Source organism: Vigna unguiculata, chromosome 1 (assembly GCF_004118075.2).
Source record: "Vigna unguiculata cultivar IT97K-499-35 chromosome 1, ASM411807v1, whole genome shotgun sequence".
Classification (NCBI taxonomy): domain Eukaryota; kingdom Viridiplantae; phylum Streptophyta; class Magnoliopsida; order Fabales; family Fabaceae; genus Vigna; species Vigna unguiculata.
The window spans coordinates 32163455-32183284 of NC_040279.1; the positions used below are offsets into that span (position 1 = coordinate 32163455).

Here is a 19830-nt window from a genome sequence, read left to right on the forward strand (position 1 = left end):
AACTTTGTAAGTTTGTGAAAAAGTTGAGACTAGAGAACAAAAAAGAGACTTGAGACTTCAAAATACTACAAGTTTTCTATCGAGTTTATTTTCTTAACAACCAAAATCAGGTTTTATTGTTTTAACTCGTTTGTTTTATATATTTATCTTGAGTAGTGTTTTATACATTATCATTTTTTATTTCATAGAAAAATATATAGATATGTCAACTAGAAAATTTAAATCACACTATTCAAAAATCCAAAAAAAGAGAAATATTGATATTGATGTTTAATTGCATCACAAACAGGAGTTATGAATAAATTTGAATAATTTAAAATATATGAAGATATTTTTGATTTTTTACTTAGTGTTAAAAGTTAAACTTACTAGATTATACATTTTTGAAAGAAAAATACTTAAAACTTAAAAAATCTTTAAAACATGATAATTTGTTGAATATTGATGGATTTGATTTATTTTCATAATTAAATATCTTAAGGGAAATTATAAGTTTGAAAAATGATAAGCAATTGAAATTCTTAATTATATAAAAAAATAATAATTTTTTTTCCAAATGCATATATAGCTTATAAAATAATCTTAACAATTTCAGCGTTAGTTATTTCAGTCAAAATGAGTTTCTCAAAGCTAAATATAATAAAAGTTGATTTAAGATCAACAATGTCTCAATAAAGATTAAACAAATTAGCCTCATTATCTAGGAAAGAAATGTTAAATGAACTTAATTATAATAATTTAATAAATAATTTTACATAAAGGAAAAAACCCAAAAAGTAATTTTTAAATGAAATGTCTAATTTCTTAGATTTGCTTTGGGCCTCCCAAACTGTTGAGTTGCTCCTAGTGGCATATGACACAACTATGAAACTATGAAGTGATTCGTGTGAAAAAGTTAAAAATAGAAAATTCAAAAAACATCAAACATAAATTCCAAAAAAATAAAAATAAAATCACAAATTGACATGTGATACTGACTTTAACAATGTTGTGAAAAACTAACGACAACAACCAAATTGAATCACTTTTAAAAAAATTAGGATCAAGTTGTATCAAATTAAAAATGTCAGAAACAAATTAAGATAAAAATAAATTAGATGACCAATTTGACACTTTTCTGCAAAAACAAAGATCAAAAGAATAATTAACCGTATTCTTAATTATAATTTTTTTTTCCTTTTTTCAATTTCGTGTGTATCAAAAGAAAATTAATAAACAAAAGATATAGCTGGATTTTATCTAGACAGCAAAAAGGCTAAGCAAAGGTGTATCTCTTAATTAAAGGAGCATTATGTAAGTGTGATTGACACATTAGAAATGAGAGAACAAATGAGCATATATGATCATCCCAATGAATGAATGAATGGTAGGGCATTGTATGTTGATAGTGATACGATGAAGTGTCACTACCAGTTTGAACAGAAGGACAAGTAGAAGCTACAAATAGCATACCAACATTACCATCTAATGTTCTCTTCTACACCACGAAGCTTCCACCATCTTTCCTTCCCAATACTATATACTATACTATATATTCAATGCATGTTTCGTAAAAATCCTTCATCAAACATTTTTTTTCTGCTTCTCAACAACATATTCTTTGTACTTTAATTTCTAAATAATATATTGTAATGCGTTCATAGAGATGAGATGAAAGTAAGTTAAGTGTCACACAACCCTCTGCCATATATGTAGGGTTAGGGTTAGGGAAATTCTCTCTTTTTCACGGTTAATTGGTGTTTTACGAAACTTTAAGAAATAAATCAATATTTGATTTTACTGTAGATAAATTATTTCTTTGACATACGGAACTTGCATGCATGGCCTTTTTCATGCAATATTATTTTCTTATAAAGCTAAATATACACACATAAAATTTCATGAATATTTTATATAAGACTGTTTTTGTAATATTTTGACATGATAGATTAATGTATAGAAAAAAAATATAGAAGTATTATTATATGGTTATTTATAACTATGTACAAAGAAGATTTTCTATTTCGTGTCAATATTTCATAATTTCAATTATATCTTTCATAATATAATTATTTATTAAATTTAAAAAATTAACAGTTATTTTTACATATTTTCTATAAAACTATTTATTTTCTTTCCATTTTTTCCTTATCCATCATTAATTACTTTCTATTCTTTTCTCCATTCATCTATTTTGTTTTTAATAAATATAAATATAAATTTATTTTGTATACTGACTTATAATATTATTATTTACTAATTTAGCATTATACATATTTACAAAATACATTGGCGATAATACTTTATTTCCACCTACAAGAAGTTCTTTCTTTAATTGTTTATAGAATTAAATAATATCAATAATTTTTTAATTAGTTATTTTATTTTATAGAAGAATATATACTATGAGAATATAATCAATATAATATATAACTATAATTTAATTATTAGATTAATAAAAATTCCATTATATATATAGAGAACTGTCAAAATTAGTAATCCGTCCCGACCCGGCTCGACCCACCACGAGTTAGTGATTTAGTGAGTCAACCCAACCCGACTCACTTTTTAACGAGTCAAAAAAATTCGAACTCGGTCCGGCCCACCATGGGTTGACGAGTTAAACGGGTTAGCTCACGCGTTCACTTAATTAAAAAAAATAGAATTTTTTTTATTTTTTTAGTCAGAATTAAATTATAATTCTAATTAAAATCTAAATAAACTTTAATACAATCAAAATACAAACCAAAATAAAAAAAATACAAATTATTTATGTGTTGGCTAAAAGAAATAACCTAACATAACCCAAATGTAAAGTCCAACTTAATAAAAAACACTTTATTTGCGGGTTGGTGAGTCAACCCGACTCACCATGGGTTCAACCAGGATGAGCCAGATCAAAAATCAACCCGTATTGAAATTTGTAAACAAATATATACCCAACCCGGTCCGAATCCGTGGTGAGACGAGTTGGCTCGTGAGTTCGAGCCCATTTTGACAACTATATATATATATATATATATAAAATTAATTAATTGATGTTATGTGTGTTTATAAATAAGTTGACTTGTTGTTTGACTGAATTAAATTCTTTTAAGCAAAGGCAAAGAACTTTATTAACTTCTGACAAGCATTTTGTTTAAAACAGTACCTCATTTTAATTTAAGTTAGTAGTCCATTTCAATTTAAATTTACACTTCCATAAAAAAAAAAAAAATCATACATTCCAAATAAGGTAGTATAATATATTTATATGAACTTTGACATCTATGTTGAGATTTTAAAATTTATCGATCATTTATTATATTCATATAAAAGTTTATTAAAAGGAATAACAAAGCTAGAAGTATCATTATATATTCGTAATAAAATGTATACTTCATGAGATATAAAAAATTGGATGTAAAACATTAAATCATATATATTCTTTTTGGGTTAAATATGTTTTTGGTCCTTCAGTGAATTTTGGAATTAGTTTCTCTTTGAAATTTTATAGCAATCTAGTCCTTCATCTTTAGAAATGCGTGAATTTAGTCATTTTTACCAAATGGTGTAAACAATTCAAATACTATCATGAAATGCGCTTGAAACATCAGATCAACTTAACAAAATTTGGTTAAAATGACTAAATTTACATATTTTTAAAGATGAAAAACTAAATTGATCGAAAGTTTTGAAAATGGACTAATTACAAATTTCTATTAAACTTGAGAGATAAAAACATATTTAATCAATTCCATTCTTTTTTTATGATGAAAACTAAATTAACTATCTCATCGCTAGAAATAATTTTCTTGGGAAAAAATATGAAAAATTTTGATTTGCGTACAAGAATGGATGTTAATCATGTCATTTTAATTTGAAAAAGAGAAAAGGTTTTGAGATATTAATCCTTGACAGATAATTAAGAAACAGAAACACACAAACAGATTGACAAAAATAATAAATCAACATCATAATAAAGAATACTAATCAAAGATAAAATATGTAACAAAAAAAAACACCGTATTCAGATCTGATATATATAGAGAAATAGAGAGAGATTGAAAGGCCGGCTTGTAGTTGTAGAATACTTATCTCTGCAAACATCAAAGACTTTTCCACAGATATCACACACATGAGTATTAATTATAGGTAGGTAATGTCTATGTCCTCATTTTGTCTTTTCCCGAAACCACCTCCACCCTTCTTTCTATAATAATACCCTCTCTTAGGACTCTCTCCATGTCTCACATATACAATTATTAACTCCTATAACAAATTACTTAAGTCCATATCTTCCCTTTCACCATGGACTTAAACTACCCACAACACCAACAAACCACTCACCATGATCTGGTTGGAACTGGCAGATCCTATGAATGCATCTTCTGCAAGAGAGGCTTCACCACAGCACAAGCCTTAGGTGGACACATGAACATACACAGAAAACAAAGGGCTAACAACAACAACACCAACATCAAACCTTCAACTTCTTCTAACAAAGTTGATGCAGATCTCCTACAACATCCAACCCAATCCACTGCTCTCACTGTTACACCTTCCCATGCTCAACTCTTTCTGCAGGATTGGAGGACCACAAATTTCACCTTCTACTCTAATCCATTGTCTTTTCATGAAATTAAGAACAAGCTTGAAGACACTCAAGAGAATGGTCTCGATTTGGAGCTCAGGTTGGGTCATCATCCATAGCATGCATATACATATCATGCTATACATCCATCAAGCATGTATACTGATATATATGTATCAGATGAGCAACTCATTTTGATATATATATATATATATATATATATATATATATATATATATATGCTTTTTGGCCCTATATTATGGACATTAAGAAGACATGGCTTGAACCAGCATGAAGTCAAAGCTTGGAGATTCTCAGAATTCTTATGAGTAAGGTACTGCTGAAATAAAAATTTTCTCTTCAAATAATGTCTTGCACTGATTAGGGTTCTACACCAGAAGTAGTACTCCTGAAGTTCCTAATTATGTGAATGTTCCTTTTGGTGATGGTTTTAAATTTTGTTCAGATATTCCTTGCTGTTTACAATAGAAATGAATTAGGTGAGTTCTATTATATATGTATTGTACTCTTTTAAGAAATCTCTGAGCATGTAATCCAAAAACTGTGTCCATAAAAAATATAAATCATTTTTCTTTGCATTGTTAGAAGACAGGTTATCGATAGCGTAACTGCTCCGGCAGAATGAGTATTAGGTCACTAAATCCATACAGAAGAAAACATATTAGGTATGTTATGTTATTATTATTTCCTATATATGTATTGCTCACTAAAATTTCGAATATAAAGATGCAAGGGTAGTGGCTTCTACATCATTGAAATTAAATTTCTTTGTTTTACGTGGTATTGAAGCAATAAGAAAAATGATTACAAAATTATGATTCATTTTGATTCGTCTACCTGTAGTGTAAACTATAGCATGAAAAAGGTGTCGGTGATTTGTAAAAAAAGAGAAAGCAAGCTTTGCTGCAATTCTGTAAATATTTTTAATGTTACTGTCTAATCGGAAGTAAAAAATCATTCCTCCAATTTATATTGACATTTAATGTATGCTTTATTACTGATATTATCCAGATAAAATATATAGTTCTGACCAAAAGTAATAGTCAAAAAATATATAAATTTGGGTCTAATTATTTGTTCAATAAAAAAAATACAATAATAACATACGGAACAATCCTTATATAAAGGAAAAACAATTTGATTTATTTTTTCTCTTTTAGGGTTAGGAGAACTGCTTGTCTGGGTTATAAAATAAGTGTGGGCATGTTAATGATTCCAGTAAATGTAGCATTAGTTCTTTCTAGATTTCGTTAAAATTTTCTCAATCTTATCTACTTTTGTGTATCTGAGTTCTTTCCATTGTTTTAGATTTGCATTTGACATAGCTTTATTTCTTTGTTTATCAACTATAGAATTGCTTATATATTAGCATGACTCTCGTCAAGTATTAATGATAATGAAGTAGAGTTTAATATATAGTAAAAAGACTTTTTCACCAACATGTAGAGGCTCAATACATTTTCTTATCTCTATCTTTTGATCTGTAATATGTAGAGTGATTGATTTTGTATGTGTCAAACCTTTTTATTTTTCGTATTCTGATTATACATATTGATTAGAACACCCACATGATTCTATTTATCCAAAAAACAAAAATTATTGAAAAAAAAAAAAATAGAGAGAGCATACACATGAACCTCAGAAAAAAAAATAGAAAACATAAACATTTACGTGATTATATAGTATATTCTTTTAACTTAAAATAATATATATGAAAATATAAATATTCTTTTCATCTTAAATTTTCTTTTTTTATTAACAAAAGTTAATTATTAATTTTTGTCAATGTTGAGTTAACCTACAATTTCTATCATTCTTTTTTTCTAAAATTATCAAATAATCTTATTTTTTCAAATAGTTACAAAACATAATCGAATTCATGACTTATTTTCTCTTTCTCTTTCATCTAATCATTAAATCACCTCATCATTAATTTTCCCCCAAATAAAATCCCAAGTTTGATAGTTCATCCAAAAAAATTACTTTTACTACTGCTCACCTGGAGTTAAATGTCTCTATTACTGTTTTTTTCAACTTTTCACAATCTGTTGGTTTCATTTAAGAATTAACGGGTGAGTGGTTATTAAATCTCGTACTTTTCACGAGTTAAATTTCTTTTAATCAGAAAATAATCTATATATTTATATTAGAGTACTTAGGGTTTAACCTATTTACACAATTATACCTACCTTGTTCCTCATCTGCACTAGGTACAGTATTCTGATAAAAAAACCAACAAGATAATACTTCATTGTATGAAAACAGTTTTCATATATATCATGTATTACATTTCATGGATAGGTAATAAAGAACAGGCTAAAAACAAACCTGCTACATATCCTTCAAAAAAACAAAACCTATGGTCTCGATATATAACTCCACGAAAGTGTTGTGAGCGGTCTAAAAATGAAAGAAAAACTATGACATACATTCATGGCTAAAAATTCTTATATTACATAAAAATTTTCTTGTAAATTTGTTAAAAAGATTGCAAAAAAATACTGTTTCCTATTTTTTTTTAAAAAAATTTTAATTGACAGGTAATTTTTTCGTGGGAAATTATTTTCTAAAAGTTTATAAAATTTACAAGTACTTTTTACAAAATTTGTTGCGAAAAGTGTTTTATACAAAATATTTTAAAAAAAAATTGACAACAATTTCTTGTAATTTTATTTTATAACAAAATTTATAAATATTTTTTACAAATAAATTTTAAATTAAAATTAACAAAAAATATGAGTTTTTTTAGTGATGATTATAAACACACGTATACTTATCAGTATTATGCATTAGCATTTCCTTAGCATTCCTAGAGGACTCCCAGCTTCTCAATTATTTCATGAGTCAAATATTGATTTCCATTAATTTATGATATATATATATATATATATATATATATATATATAAAAGACAAGTATTTTGGGCATTCTATTTGTATTTTTTTTATCAAGTCTTTCTATAATAGACAGACGGACGGACAAAAAAATAGAGAAATAAAAAAAATAATTAATGTAAAATTGAAAGATATAAAAAATATAAGTTATGAATATGATATTCCTATTAAGTGCAAGCAAAGGAATGTAAATTAACATAAATAATGTCCATCACACTTTACCCAGATGCCAACATTCTTTTGCACTCATTTACACATAATGATGTAACTTATTCCTTTTCAACCAAGTGTAAATTACACATAATGTAGACTTTATTCGATGCCAAGAAGAATAATAATGATAACATGTCTTTATTTCTGTTTGTAAATAATATGTTTGAGCAATATTTTGTCATCATGAACGAATTATAACTCCTAGGAAAGGTAAATTTCAATTCTCTCTAGTTATACAATAAGATGACGATATACTTCTTTTCATATTTATTAATTCTAATGAAATTAAACTGCCTCTTGTACCAGGAATGACTTTTTTTGGTTACATATATGAACCATCGAACTTCTAAACATTAAACTCATGACCATCGATAGCCAATAAGAACTTATTAGCAGCAATGAAAGTTATTCCAAGACGAGTTATTTTCATATAGCCATTTTCTTTTTCACTTTTGGATACGTTTACTCCAAAACTGAACAGTGTATACATTTTTGTATATCTTTGATAACTTTCAATGTGACTACGCAGAATCTTTATTCGCTGAATTGCATGTGGTTAGAAAAAGGTTTAAAAGAGATGCGTGATATCTGGGAAATGCATGCAACAAAACCAATTAGAACAACATACAAACAGTTTGTGAAAATGATGTGTAAAGTAACCTGTCTGTACGGTCCTTACTACATTGAGCAGTGTCCTAGATTCCTGATAGATACGATTAGCTTCTGTGTTCATTAATTAAAATCTAGAAAAACATGAAAAATGGAAGACAACATAACAGAAAAGAAAAGAGTTGAAAAACATGTATGAGTTATGATTTTGGGTTAAAATTTCTACCTCAACTAAAAATAAATAAAAAAATTTATGAATATATAAATGGAATCCAATTCTCATTTTATAGATCGATTTTACGATAAAATTAAGCTTAAAATTCACTTCTGACTCATTTTCGACGATGTTTGCATATATTTGAACATTTGAGCAGGCCATGGATGGAGCTTCTGCATGACTTGGCCTTGAATGCACTGTTCTACTTTTTCTCTTATTATCATGTGTTTGTCACTGAGATACGGGTTGTGCCCCGCAATTGATACTGGTTTATCGTTTATCTTTTGACTCTTTTTCTTTTATGATTCCATTGTGTGGGTTAAAAGGAAAAAAAAATTTCCTCCCATTTTGGTAAGGTTTCTTAGAAGATGGTGACTGAAAAAATCCCCAGAATCGGCAAGAAAATATCTGTATGAGAGTCCAAAGTCTAAGGAACGTACACACATGAATGAACAAGAGGTGTCACTTCGATGAGTTGCTACTTTGCTGGTCAAATCTGTGTATATGTCTGTGGCATCCATGCAAAAAGAACGTGGAAAACACATAATACATTAGATTGTTATTCATGCAAAAATCTTCAAATTTCAAGAGTTAAACATGGTCATGGTTTTTGTGGTGAGAATATTTGCTGTTTTTAAATTTGAAATTTGTAGGATAAAATGAAGAAGACAGTTGTGAAGTGTTGGAATATTATCCTGCTTCTAAAACATGTAGCGCTGGCGCTACGTGACACTTTGAAAAGGCAAAGACAACGGACAAAGTGAAGTGTCAGTACACAAAAAGGAGTGATAAAACAAAGATAGGGTCACTGGTCACTCACTTGTGGACCCACCACAAAGCAATATTATTCTTACCTAAAAAAATTATAGCATTTCTTTATAATTATTTTTTTTAACAGTATTTGTTAGGTTGTTTGGTTTTTTCAAATTACCGCAATGGGTGGATATTTAAAAAATTATTCGTGTGAGTAACTTTTATTTATATAACTCACGAATCTGATCTCATAATGGATTAGCACTCGTCTTGATCATAATTTTTTAAGACAATAAGTTTATGAATTTTTATTTTTAAATGATATTTAACTTTTTTATATTTATTTATTATGATACTTATACTCATTATTCACTTCTTATAAAGAATGTTTATTTTATTTCAAAAATGGTTTAGAATTAAAAAGAATTTAAATTTGACTAATTCTCTTAATTTATATTTGGATCGATGCCTGAGTTGTCGTAGAAATAAATATTGCAAACAAAGTTATAAATAACATATTAATAAAATACAAAATGAAAGAGATGATTAATCTCCTTGTTCCAAACAAAGTCTAATTACCTATTTAAGTATGGGTTTTATATTTTAATCCTCGCATGATTAATCCACTTTCTTTTTCAGATTATGTGTTTTTTTTTTAGAATTTTGATTCGATCTAATTGAAACAAAACCAAATCAATTTGATGTGAATTTTTTTGTTAATTGGACTACTAAACTAATGTTAAATTTTCTATGAATTAGAGTGTAAGGATTTTTATGATTTCATTATTAACACGAACATGACGTATAAGTCGTTGGTTGTAGACCAATGTCACAATTATATTTAAATTGTTGAATTCTCTTTGAATATATATTTCAATCAGGAATTCGTGCATTTTTCTCCAAAAGAAAACAAAAAAGAATAAAAATGGAGAAAAAAGTAGATAAAAATGATGGAAATGGAAATGAAAATGAAGTTTTGCAAGAAAGTAAATTATAATAAATAAATTACCAAGGACAAAATAAGAATCCATGAAAAAATCTACCAAAAGTGATAATTTAAATTGGGACGATAATCATTAGATTTTTTATTTTTCCTGGTTCATAGAATGTTTGAATTGTAATTTGGTGAACAACAATTATGAAAAAGAAATATGTATAGTTTAGAATAGTTCTTGATGTTTTTTTTTTTCTTTGTTTTTTAAATTTGGATTGGGACAAACGTATTGCTCCTATTAATATATTTATTTTTACTGATAAAAAAAATAATGTTTGAATTGTATCCACAATTTTATCACCACTATTTTATATTTAAATATCCTATTTATATTTTATTTTTCTCTTTTTTTTGACAGTTAAACTATAATAAGATAAAAGAAAATTTTAATTAATATGATAACTATCTTAAAACTGCGCATAGTTGTATTTTTTCTTCCTATGCAACAATTATTATAAATAAATTGTAAACTCTCGTACATGAATATATATATATATATATATATATATATATATATATATATATATATAATTTAAGCAATTAATTAAGGGGAATTTTTTTTGTTAGTATCTACTAAAGGAGTTTAGTACTTAAAAAGAAAATCTGCGAAAAGAAAAAGTAATGTTAATTTTACATAAAAGAAAATTGAGTGAAAAAAATAGCTGAGTTTTAACGTCTGTAAAAAAAAATTGAGGACATATAAACCTCTTATAAGGATATCAAACAAACATTATCCATAACATGAATTATATAGATAGTGAAGTGACGATGCTGACGTATGTGAGAAAAATATGTAGAGTATATAAATAAAGTGAAAAAGAGAACTGTACTTGAATAGAAACATTTATCTTGTACACTAAACATTAAAAAAATAAATTATATCAATTTTAGGGTGAAAAATATCTTATACAATCTATTTTATTAACCACCTAACTCTTCTGCATCTAAATTTAAATCCAATGATATTTAATCGAATTTTAAAATAGCTTACGTTGTATCATTTTTTTAATTTATTCTTATTTTTAAACTATAATAAATAAATCTTAAAATTTACGATAGAAAAATGAAAAATACTGTATTTTGTGATAATTTCTTATTTTATTGCATTTCTTCTACTTATTTTATGTAAACAGAATTTTAGGAAATAAGTTAGCTGGACAAAATCTACTAGTACATATGGTCGTTTTATAAATAAAATTATATATGTGTGTGGATGTTTGATTTAAATTAAATTATATTTTAATTTTAATTATAGTAAAAGTATGAAATTAATTTTGAACATTTTTATTATTTTAGGAAGTTTAATTTATAACAGAACTAAATGTGTTTTTCTGATCTCATACTTGAACAAATCAATCTACCGATTATGAAAGTTGGTCATCTTGTTACCTGGTCCAATGTTATCAAGAGTCTTGTAGTTAGAGATGACAACAATTAGGTCGAACACGAATTATAGTTATTCACGATTCAATCCGTAACAAAAAATTCACTTGTTACCTATCTTGTTACCTGTGTGGATATCCATTTAAAAAATATTTATGAGTACTCGTGGATACTCATAAATATTTAAAAAATATATTTTATAAATTTTTAAAATTAAATTAAAATTAAATTAAATTAAAATTAAAATTAAATTTATCTAATAAAATATAAATTAAAATATAATTTTAATTAAATTTAACTTAATAAAACATAAATTTAATTTTAAAAATTTTAAAAATAAAATTTAAATAAAATTAAATTTTGTCTAATAAAATATAAATTAGAATATAATTTTAATTAAATTTAACTTAATAAAACATAAATTTAATTTTAATTTTAAGTTTTTGTGAGTAACAAATACATGTGGATATAAATAATATGATACCGCATCATACCGATTTATAAATGAGTATCGAAATACATATAGATAACAAATATCCGTTACTATCACTTATTCGTTGTAGATTTTATTCGCAAATACCCAAAAAAAAAGATATTTTTGTCATTCCTACTTTTTTAGCCCAAAACTGAAATGTGAGCTCTCCCATTTAAAATAATCGCAGCATCCGACAGATAGAATAATGATAAAATTTACAAAGTTATGTTATTTTTTTCGTAAATGCATTTCAATTTTTTAAGGAACTTTCTTTTTGCACCCCAACATTTTTCGCCTTAAATCACTTTTTCACTAGAGCTCTAATGACGTTCTCTTATTCTTCTTCTTCCGCTTAAGTTTTAGCTATGTCAACGGCGTTCTCATGTTTTCTCATGCGTTTCTTCCTTCATTTTAATTCATCTACTTCATCTTCCTTTCAGAGACATAAGTACGCATTTCAGTTTGTTCATTTGGTAGAGTTAATAAACGGATTTCAAAATTCATTGAAAATTCTAACTGGATTTGAAAACCTGAAAAGAACCTTAATCGGATTTCAAAATCCGATATTATTTTTGAAATCCGTAAAAAAGGCGTACTAAATTTCGAAATCTGGTGAGGATTCTTTCCAAATTCGGTTCTTTAACATAAAATCCGTAACCTCCTCAAATCGGCATGGTACATCCAGTAAAATTTATTGCCAAGACTGATTCTTGAAGGTTGATGTATGTAATATTGCTGCCAAGAGAAAGCTTTTCCATTTTCCATCCATGCATAGCAGCAACAATTTTCCTCACCGTCATAGATTCCGATTCAAAGAGTTATTCAACTTTAGCTCTCCACTCCCTGTAATTCGTTCCAACCGTTCCATCAAAAGATGAAAATTGAAGTTGTACACTCCCAAGAATTGAAGCAGAAACATGAAGATTCTTGGATACTCAATGTAGATGGTTATTGGTGACCCAAATTCAACAAAGCTAAAGACGAGATTAGACTTTCAACGAACTGCTGTATAATTGTTAATTTTTGCTGAATAATTTATTGAGATGCTGATATATGTTATAAGGTATTTTCGATAATATTGACCTGCTTTCTAATTCCTTGTTGATAACCATAGTTACCGACTTAAACTGATACCAATTTGTAAAGACGTCTTCTTTATAAAAAATTCACTTTACGTCACTCTTTCCCTGCCACCTCTTCAAGTGACTGTCTTCAACCTTTCCACCCCTTCAAGTCACAATCTTTCACCTCTTCACGTGACTGCAGCCTATTCTATCTATCTTTTCCACCGCCTCCTTTCCTCACAGCAGTGCACGACAGACACTCACGGCTATACTGCTGGACTCAGGTAAGAAATGGACTCAGGTAACACACTACACACTCTCAACACAAATGTTTCTGAACTATTCTGCTTATTTTATTATCAAAATATTTTTATAGCCCAAAATTACAACAGATTAGTTACAACTCACCAACTGAATGAAAGAGTTGAAAAACCCTAATCTAACAAAAGGTTATAAAAAATAGGGTTAAACAAAAAATAGGGTTAAATATGTTTTTGTCCCTTAACTTTCAGTGAATTTTGGAATTAGTCCATTTTGAAACTTTGGACCAATTTAGTCCTTTATCTTTCGGAATACGTGGATTTAGTCCTTTTAATCAAATTTTGTTAGGTTTATTTGATATTTCGTACGCATTTTAGGATTGTATTTGAGTTGTTTATACTGTTTGATACATTTTTACTTTAATGTTAAGTCAAATACTATTGTGAAACGCGCTTGAAATGTCAAATAAACTTTACAAAATTTGATTAAAAGGACTAAATCCACGTATTTCAAAAGATGAAGGACTAAATTGGTTCAAAGTTTCAAAATGGACTAATTCCAAAATTCACTGAAAGTTAAGGGACCAAAAACATATTTAACCCTAAAAAATATCTTCATTTTCTACATCCGTATACTTTTTTTAACTCAAACCATGTGCATGAATTAAACGGAAAGAGAAAATATAAGGCAAATCGGATGTGAGCACCTGTTTGAAACATCAAACCTTTATACATAACATTATCTTACAGGGCAGCAGCATTAATTACAGTAATAGAGGAAATAGCTTCCTCTAGAGTAAAGATGACTATTGAATGAAAGATCAAATTACTTAGTGAGATAGTATATTACAAGAAAAAGCACAACAAAGGATGCTACAAGCGTAAACATTCTCCGGCTGGATTTGGTCTCAAATACCTGAAGATGACACAAAATCACTCGAACAGGCATGGATCAAACTCCACTACACTACGCCCTTTCTTTAACCCCAAACGAAAATAAAAAAAAGCAAAGGAAAACTGCAAAGTAACACTCATTCAAAAGTCATAAAGGACTAGAAGAATACATACCATTTTAAACTTGTCCATAGTGCCCGAAAGGACTCCTCTTGATGAATCCATATCATTCCCCTAAATTAATAGCATCTTATCAGCCAGCACTAAAGCAAAACAAAAAGAAAAAACGCTGAGAAATTTCCGGTCTCAGTGAACACACCATTCGATCCAGCATGCGGTTATGGCTATCCACTTCCTCGTTGATATCACCTGATAACTGTTGCAATCACACCCATAACAAATAAATTCGTGCAAGTTGATTTGGACCATCATACAACAGCTACATGAACTACAGTTCTAAGAATTGCATGAACCATCATACTTTATATTTAGCTGTTTTTACATGGACAGGACAACTAAATGAGGTCTAGGGTATACTGATACCAATATTAAACTTACTCTTTTCAGTAGACTGACTCTATCTTGCAGTCCATCCAATGCCTGCTCATTGTCATGTTCATCAATTTCATGAGAAGAGGAGAAAACAGATTGTGCTCTGATGCCACCCTCCTCGATACCATCGAAAAGGGAAACTCTATTGTTACGGTGGTCTCTAAAACAATAACAAGCACAAGCCACGCCACAAAGATTGGTCACATGACAAACACAAACAGGATAAATTTCCCTTCTACATAGTTAAACTGATTAAAAGAAAGGAGTCTCATAAGACATGAGACTCTCCATATTGCATAAAATACCAAGATTTATAAATAAAGTAAATAGAAAAACAGAATGATATTTTCCATATACATTTCAACTTACTATACTATTAGGTTAAATTTTTTACAAAAAAGTCATGATAGGTCATACTGCCCAGAGTCTGTATTGGTCTTTATAAACAGAGAGAAAATGGATAAATTGTGCTGTCATACTGATAGTGGATCAAAATTATGCACTCCCAAGAATAATAAACAAACTTAAAAAATCACTAAAAACTGATTGCATCTCATGTACAGGAGTTTATTTAAAGCAGCGCATGGTACAATTATCAAATAGTTAAACAAAAACAAAAAACTAAGGCATAATTCTCAACGTACAGGATAATAACGTTCCCACCTCACCTGTACAGAAAGAGATAGATAGTAGGGGAGAAATCTTAATATCTGAGCAAGAAATCAAATGATGGGTGTTTTTTATAGCATAATACATGTCATACTGCATATACTGACAACTAAGACGGAACTGAAGAAGAGAGACATAAACTATAACTTAAACTAGGAAGAGAGACTTAAGATAAAGTATAGTAGTTCTCTTTGTCAAGTTGGACGGTACACTGGGATATAAGGGCCAAGAAAGCAGTTCACCAAAATCATTGCTGCTTTTAGACTAAAGATCAATGAGATTATAAAAATAAATTTGATAATGCATAAGCAATATCAACCAATATTTACAAAAGGTATTTATTATAGAAAACTACCATTTGTATTCTTGGAGCATATAAAGCATGCTATTCAAAGAGGGGGACAGGGAGGAATCTGATTTCAATTTCACATGCTAACATAACATTTGACCTAATGTTCAAATCAAACTAATTGACCATACATATATAATTATAGACTCAACTTTTCTGGAGATAGTGAATAAATGTTATATGATCACATGCTTCATTATGATTGCAAGTTGCATGCTCACGTTTGACCTAACATTCAAGTCACACCAGTTGACAATATTATGAAATCATGGAATCGAAAAAGTCGTATTATATACTTTGAAAGTAAAAAAAATATTTCAGATAAATAGTCACTTCAAACTTCGAAAGTGTAATTTACTGTCACTGAAGTCTCTACGAGAATTAAAATTCAAAACAAGTTCCTTAAAAATATCAGTTGTCCGTTATTTTAGTCTTGCCACTAGAAAACTCCCCCACGTGACAAACTAGCATTTTGATCTCAGTTAACCACCAGTGTCATTTCAGTTTCTAAACCTAACCACTTACTATCATTTCTTTTTTCTGATAAAAAAAAACTTACAATCATCTCAAAAACTTTGGAAGTTTCAATTAAGTTCCATTAAAATGACAGGAATTCACTAAGTTTAGATACAATAATGATAGTAACTGCTTAAATTCGAAAATTAAAATGACTATAAGAGGTTAAATTTAGGGGAAAAAAATGATAGTAAGTAGTTAAGTTAAGGAATCAAAACAACGATGTCTTAATAGGAAGAGTTTATAACAGTAAGGCTAAAGTGACAGACAAAATCACAATTTTAGGTACTTAATGTTAATACTTTCAGAGGGACCTTAGTGACACTGAATAAGACTTTCAAGGAACAAATTGCCAATTCAAAATATTTTCCATGCATTTACGGCCATGTAAAATTTCTTCAGCTGTATTTAGGTGGGTGTTGGAAGCCTTTGAGGTTTTACCCATATAAATAGCAACTCATTCAGTCAGTTTTATCATCTCATATCAGCTGTAGTAATCTCATCGAAGAGAGAAAAATATAGAGTTCTCAAAGTGTTTTTCTGATTACAAAAGAGAGTGTAATTTTCCTCTAGTAGCACTTAGAGAGAGATGTTGTAATTTTTCTTCAACTTTATGAGAGTATTTCCTTGCTTTTGTTTGTGCTTTTTAATAAAATATTGTCTCTCAATTCCTAATTTTCTAAACTTGAAATTTGGCATGGAGATATTATTTTGTCACACTGCTAACTAACACAACACGTTATTGGATCAATTTAAGAGTTCTTCCGACAACACTCCTCGTATCCGATTCAGGAGTGTACATGCCACTGATAAGTGATAACACAAGTCGACAGATCAATGCAAGGATAACGAATTGTGGAATTCCAGAAGAACAAGAGGCGCAACTCTATATCTATGCCTCACCAGTCTAGCTAATTCCTTCCACACAATTTCACTCCTATCGAGCAAATAGAACATGTACAGAAAAGCTGCAACATACTAAAACAAAACCGCAGCTACAAAACTGAGATTCACCAATCAAGTCATCATGAGATTTAAATCCAAATCCTATAACCACGCCGTATCCGTGGATCCGGATAAACAAAACAAGAATTGCCTAGCCTAGGAAGCACCAACGAATTAAATAACGATCGCAACATAACGAAGCTTCTTGAGAGAAAAAATTTCAAAATCTACCAGTGATGGCTACTAACCTTCTAGCATTCATGACTCGCGAGATCGTCCAATCTCTGTTTCCATGAACAAAATTATCTCAATTAGTTAACAGATAATTCTCATAAAGAAACAAAAGAAGCGAAGACAATGCACAAGACAAAAAATCAGATCCGGAGGAATCTAGGAAAGTTGCGAGCGAACCTGAGGATGCGTAGCAGGAAATTTGATAGTGCTCGGCAACTGAGCAGAGGGCAACGCAGGAGCGACGAAAACAAGAAAGAAATTGGCTGTTGGGTTTATATATGCTCTGTCAACAAACAAACTGTTTACTTGAAATAAATAAATTAAACAAAGTGTAAAAAATATATAATTAATATATTTTAAAATTTAATTAAAAAGATACAATAATACAAAAGTATGTTGGCTTCATTATGTTACTTACCTGATGAAGTGCACAATTGTTCACTATACATCAATGAATGATCAATATTATATCTCTTCATTTAAATTATCATGGTAATTTATATTTTACAAAATCCGTTTATGTTCCTTTCCACCCTAGATCTCATCCACTTTAGTAGTTTGCATATGGGACAAACATAAATGAATCAAACATGTAAAATTAGTCATCGTTGTCCTCGTTCAAACAATAATGAAGGTTGAACCAGAACAAAAAAAGGATTAGTAATGAATGAAGAATCTAATCATGGATAGATAACATATCTTCCATATTAATGGCGATAAGAAAAATGTTATTGAGATTGTTCATTAGCACGAAGAAAGACAAGCAAGATAAGATGAGTGAGCTTGTTAATATTAATATATATATATATATATATATTAGTTAAAAATAAAAATAATTTAAAATATTAACTTAATTAATTGAAAGGTGTAATATGCAACACTCCTCTTTTTCCAGAAACAAAGTCAAACCCACTCTCATTTTCTTCTTCTCTGCAAACTCAACTCTCCCCTCTGTCTCCCTCTCTTTGACCCTTGCCTCCCTCTCACCAACCTTGCTTTTTGATTAGGTCCTGGAGAGGAAGCCACGCCTGAGCCTTTTGCTGCCTCCACTCATAGCCTCTCATCTCCTAGGTTGGGCTGAGGAATTCTGCTCCCCTCTCCTAGGTTGTCTTCACCCAAACTTTAACTCAAGAATAGGTAAGGGAAGCTAACTCTTTAACTCATTTTGATGTGAATTGTGTTCGTGAGTGCTTTAATTGCATGATTGCTTGTTTAATTGGTGTTTGAGACTGCTGGTGTGTGAAATTGAGTGGGGGATGTTTTTGAGCGAGCTTGCATGTGAAGAACATGGAGGATTTCCTGGTAGTTTCGCCTAGGCGAGTTGCTCTCGCCTGAGCGAAAATACCAGAAGATCACCCCTGTCACTGCGCGAAATCTCGCCTAGGCGAGTTGGAGTCGCCTGAGCGAGATAACATCTCGTCTAGGCGAGCCAGTTTAGCCTGAGCGAGAGTTCGCCCAGGATTTTTAATTCGCCACTGTATGATGTCTCGCCCAGGCGAGATGAACTCTCTAGCTTAGGCGAGACTCTCTAGCCTAAGCGAGATTCCCTGCAGAACTTAGTTTTCTCACTATTTTGCTTACATGATGCTATATTGATTGCTTTAAGATGATGATATTTGATCTTGTATGTGATATTTATGCATGTTAGACTGTGTGATGGGATTGAGTGCGAATTTGATGTGAATGGGAACATGTTGGAGATAGGGTTTCAAGGGAAATCCTAAGGAATGTGGTTTAGTAAATGTAAGGGCATGAGGACTCAGATTGGTGACATCCTGACGCTCCTAGTAACCATTAAGACTCAAGTAGAGTATAATGGATTACATCGGGGGGAGTAGCAAGAGGTCCTGGTCTATGAATCCGATCCATCATAGAGGTAATGGGATTTACCTTGAGAGTGGTTGGGTGAATACCCCTTGTGCCTAAAACTCTGCAGAGCTTAGGAACCATCTCAAGTGCAAGTCACCAAGAGCTCCAATGCCACTTACATAATCTGAATATCGAGTCTAGAATGGTGTGTGGTGTTATAGTTGGGATTAATTGGATGATTTTTGATAGATTGTGTATTAAATCCTGTTTTCTGCCTTAGCATAAAATAAATTGCATGGTTTGCTCTTCATTCAAGTTAGCTTACCCTTCTAGTTTCTATGGTGTGTTCTATGTGTCTTCTACTTTTGCAATGATCGTCCCTATTGAATGGCGTGAGCAGATAATCGTGCAGGTGAGGATACACCCCT

At 29.6% G+C, this 19830-nt stretch overlaps 2 protein-coding genes across 2 annotated transcripts; one reads left to right on the forward strand and one right to left on the reverse strand.

The window, feature by feature from the left end:
* The first annotated feature begins 4047 nt into the window (after window positions 1–4047).
* LOC114163022 (transcriptional regulator TAC1-like) lies at window positions 4048–4735 on the forward strand. The gene has a single exon (XM_028047068.1). It carries the CDS (start codon window positions 4270–4272, stop codon window positions 4669–4671), a length of 402 nt encoding a protein of 133 aa, XP_027902869.1. The 5' UTR covers window positions 4048–4269; the 3' UTR covers window positions 4672–4735.
* Window positions 4736–14134: 9399 nt separating this feature from the next.
* LOC114182968 (bet1-like SNARE 1-1) lies at window positions 14135–17878 on the reverse strand. Its single transcript, XM_028069813.1, has 6 exons — window positions 17771–17878; window positions 17608–17643; window positions 14887–15040; window positions 14648–14704; window positions 14503–14562; window positions 14135–14350 (listed from the first exon to the last, which is right to left on the reverse strand). Exons 2-6 carry the CDS (start codon window positions 17619–17621, stop codon window positions 14261–14263), a joined length of 375 nt encoding a protein of 124 aa, XP_027925614.1. The 5' UTR covers window positions 17622–17643; window positions 17771–17878; the 3' UTR covers window positions 14135–14260.
* Between the last annotated feature and the right edge of the window lie 1952 nt (window positions 17879–19830).

Excerpts from the sequence above, each read along its gene's own strand:
- LOC114163022 (XM_028047068.1), top strand. The coding sequence starts at position 4,270 with ATGGACTTAAACTACCCACAACACCAACAAACCACTCACCATGATCTG.
- LOC114182968 (XM_028069813.1), bottom strand. Across the intron at positions 14,705-14,886 it reads GAGTCAGTCTACTGAAAAGA|TTATCAGGTGATATCAACGA; the intron begins GTAAGTTTAATA and ends TGATTGCAACAG. Across the intron at positions 14,563-14,647 it reads ACCGCATGCTGGATCGAATG|GGGAATGATATGGATTCATC; the intron begins GTGTGTTCACTG and ends CTATTAATTTAG.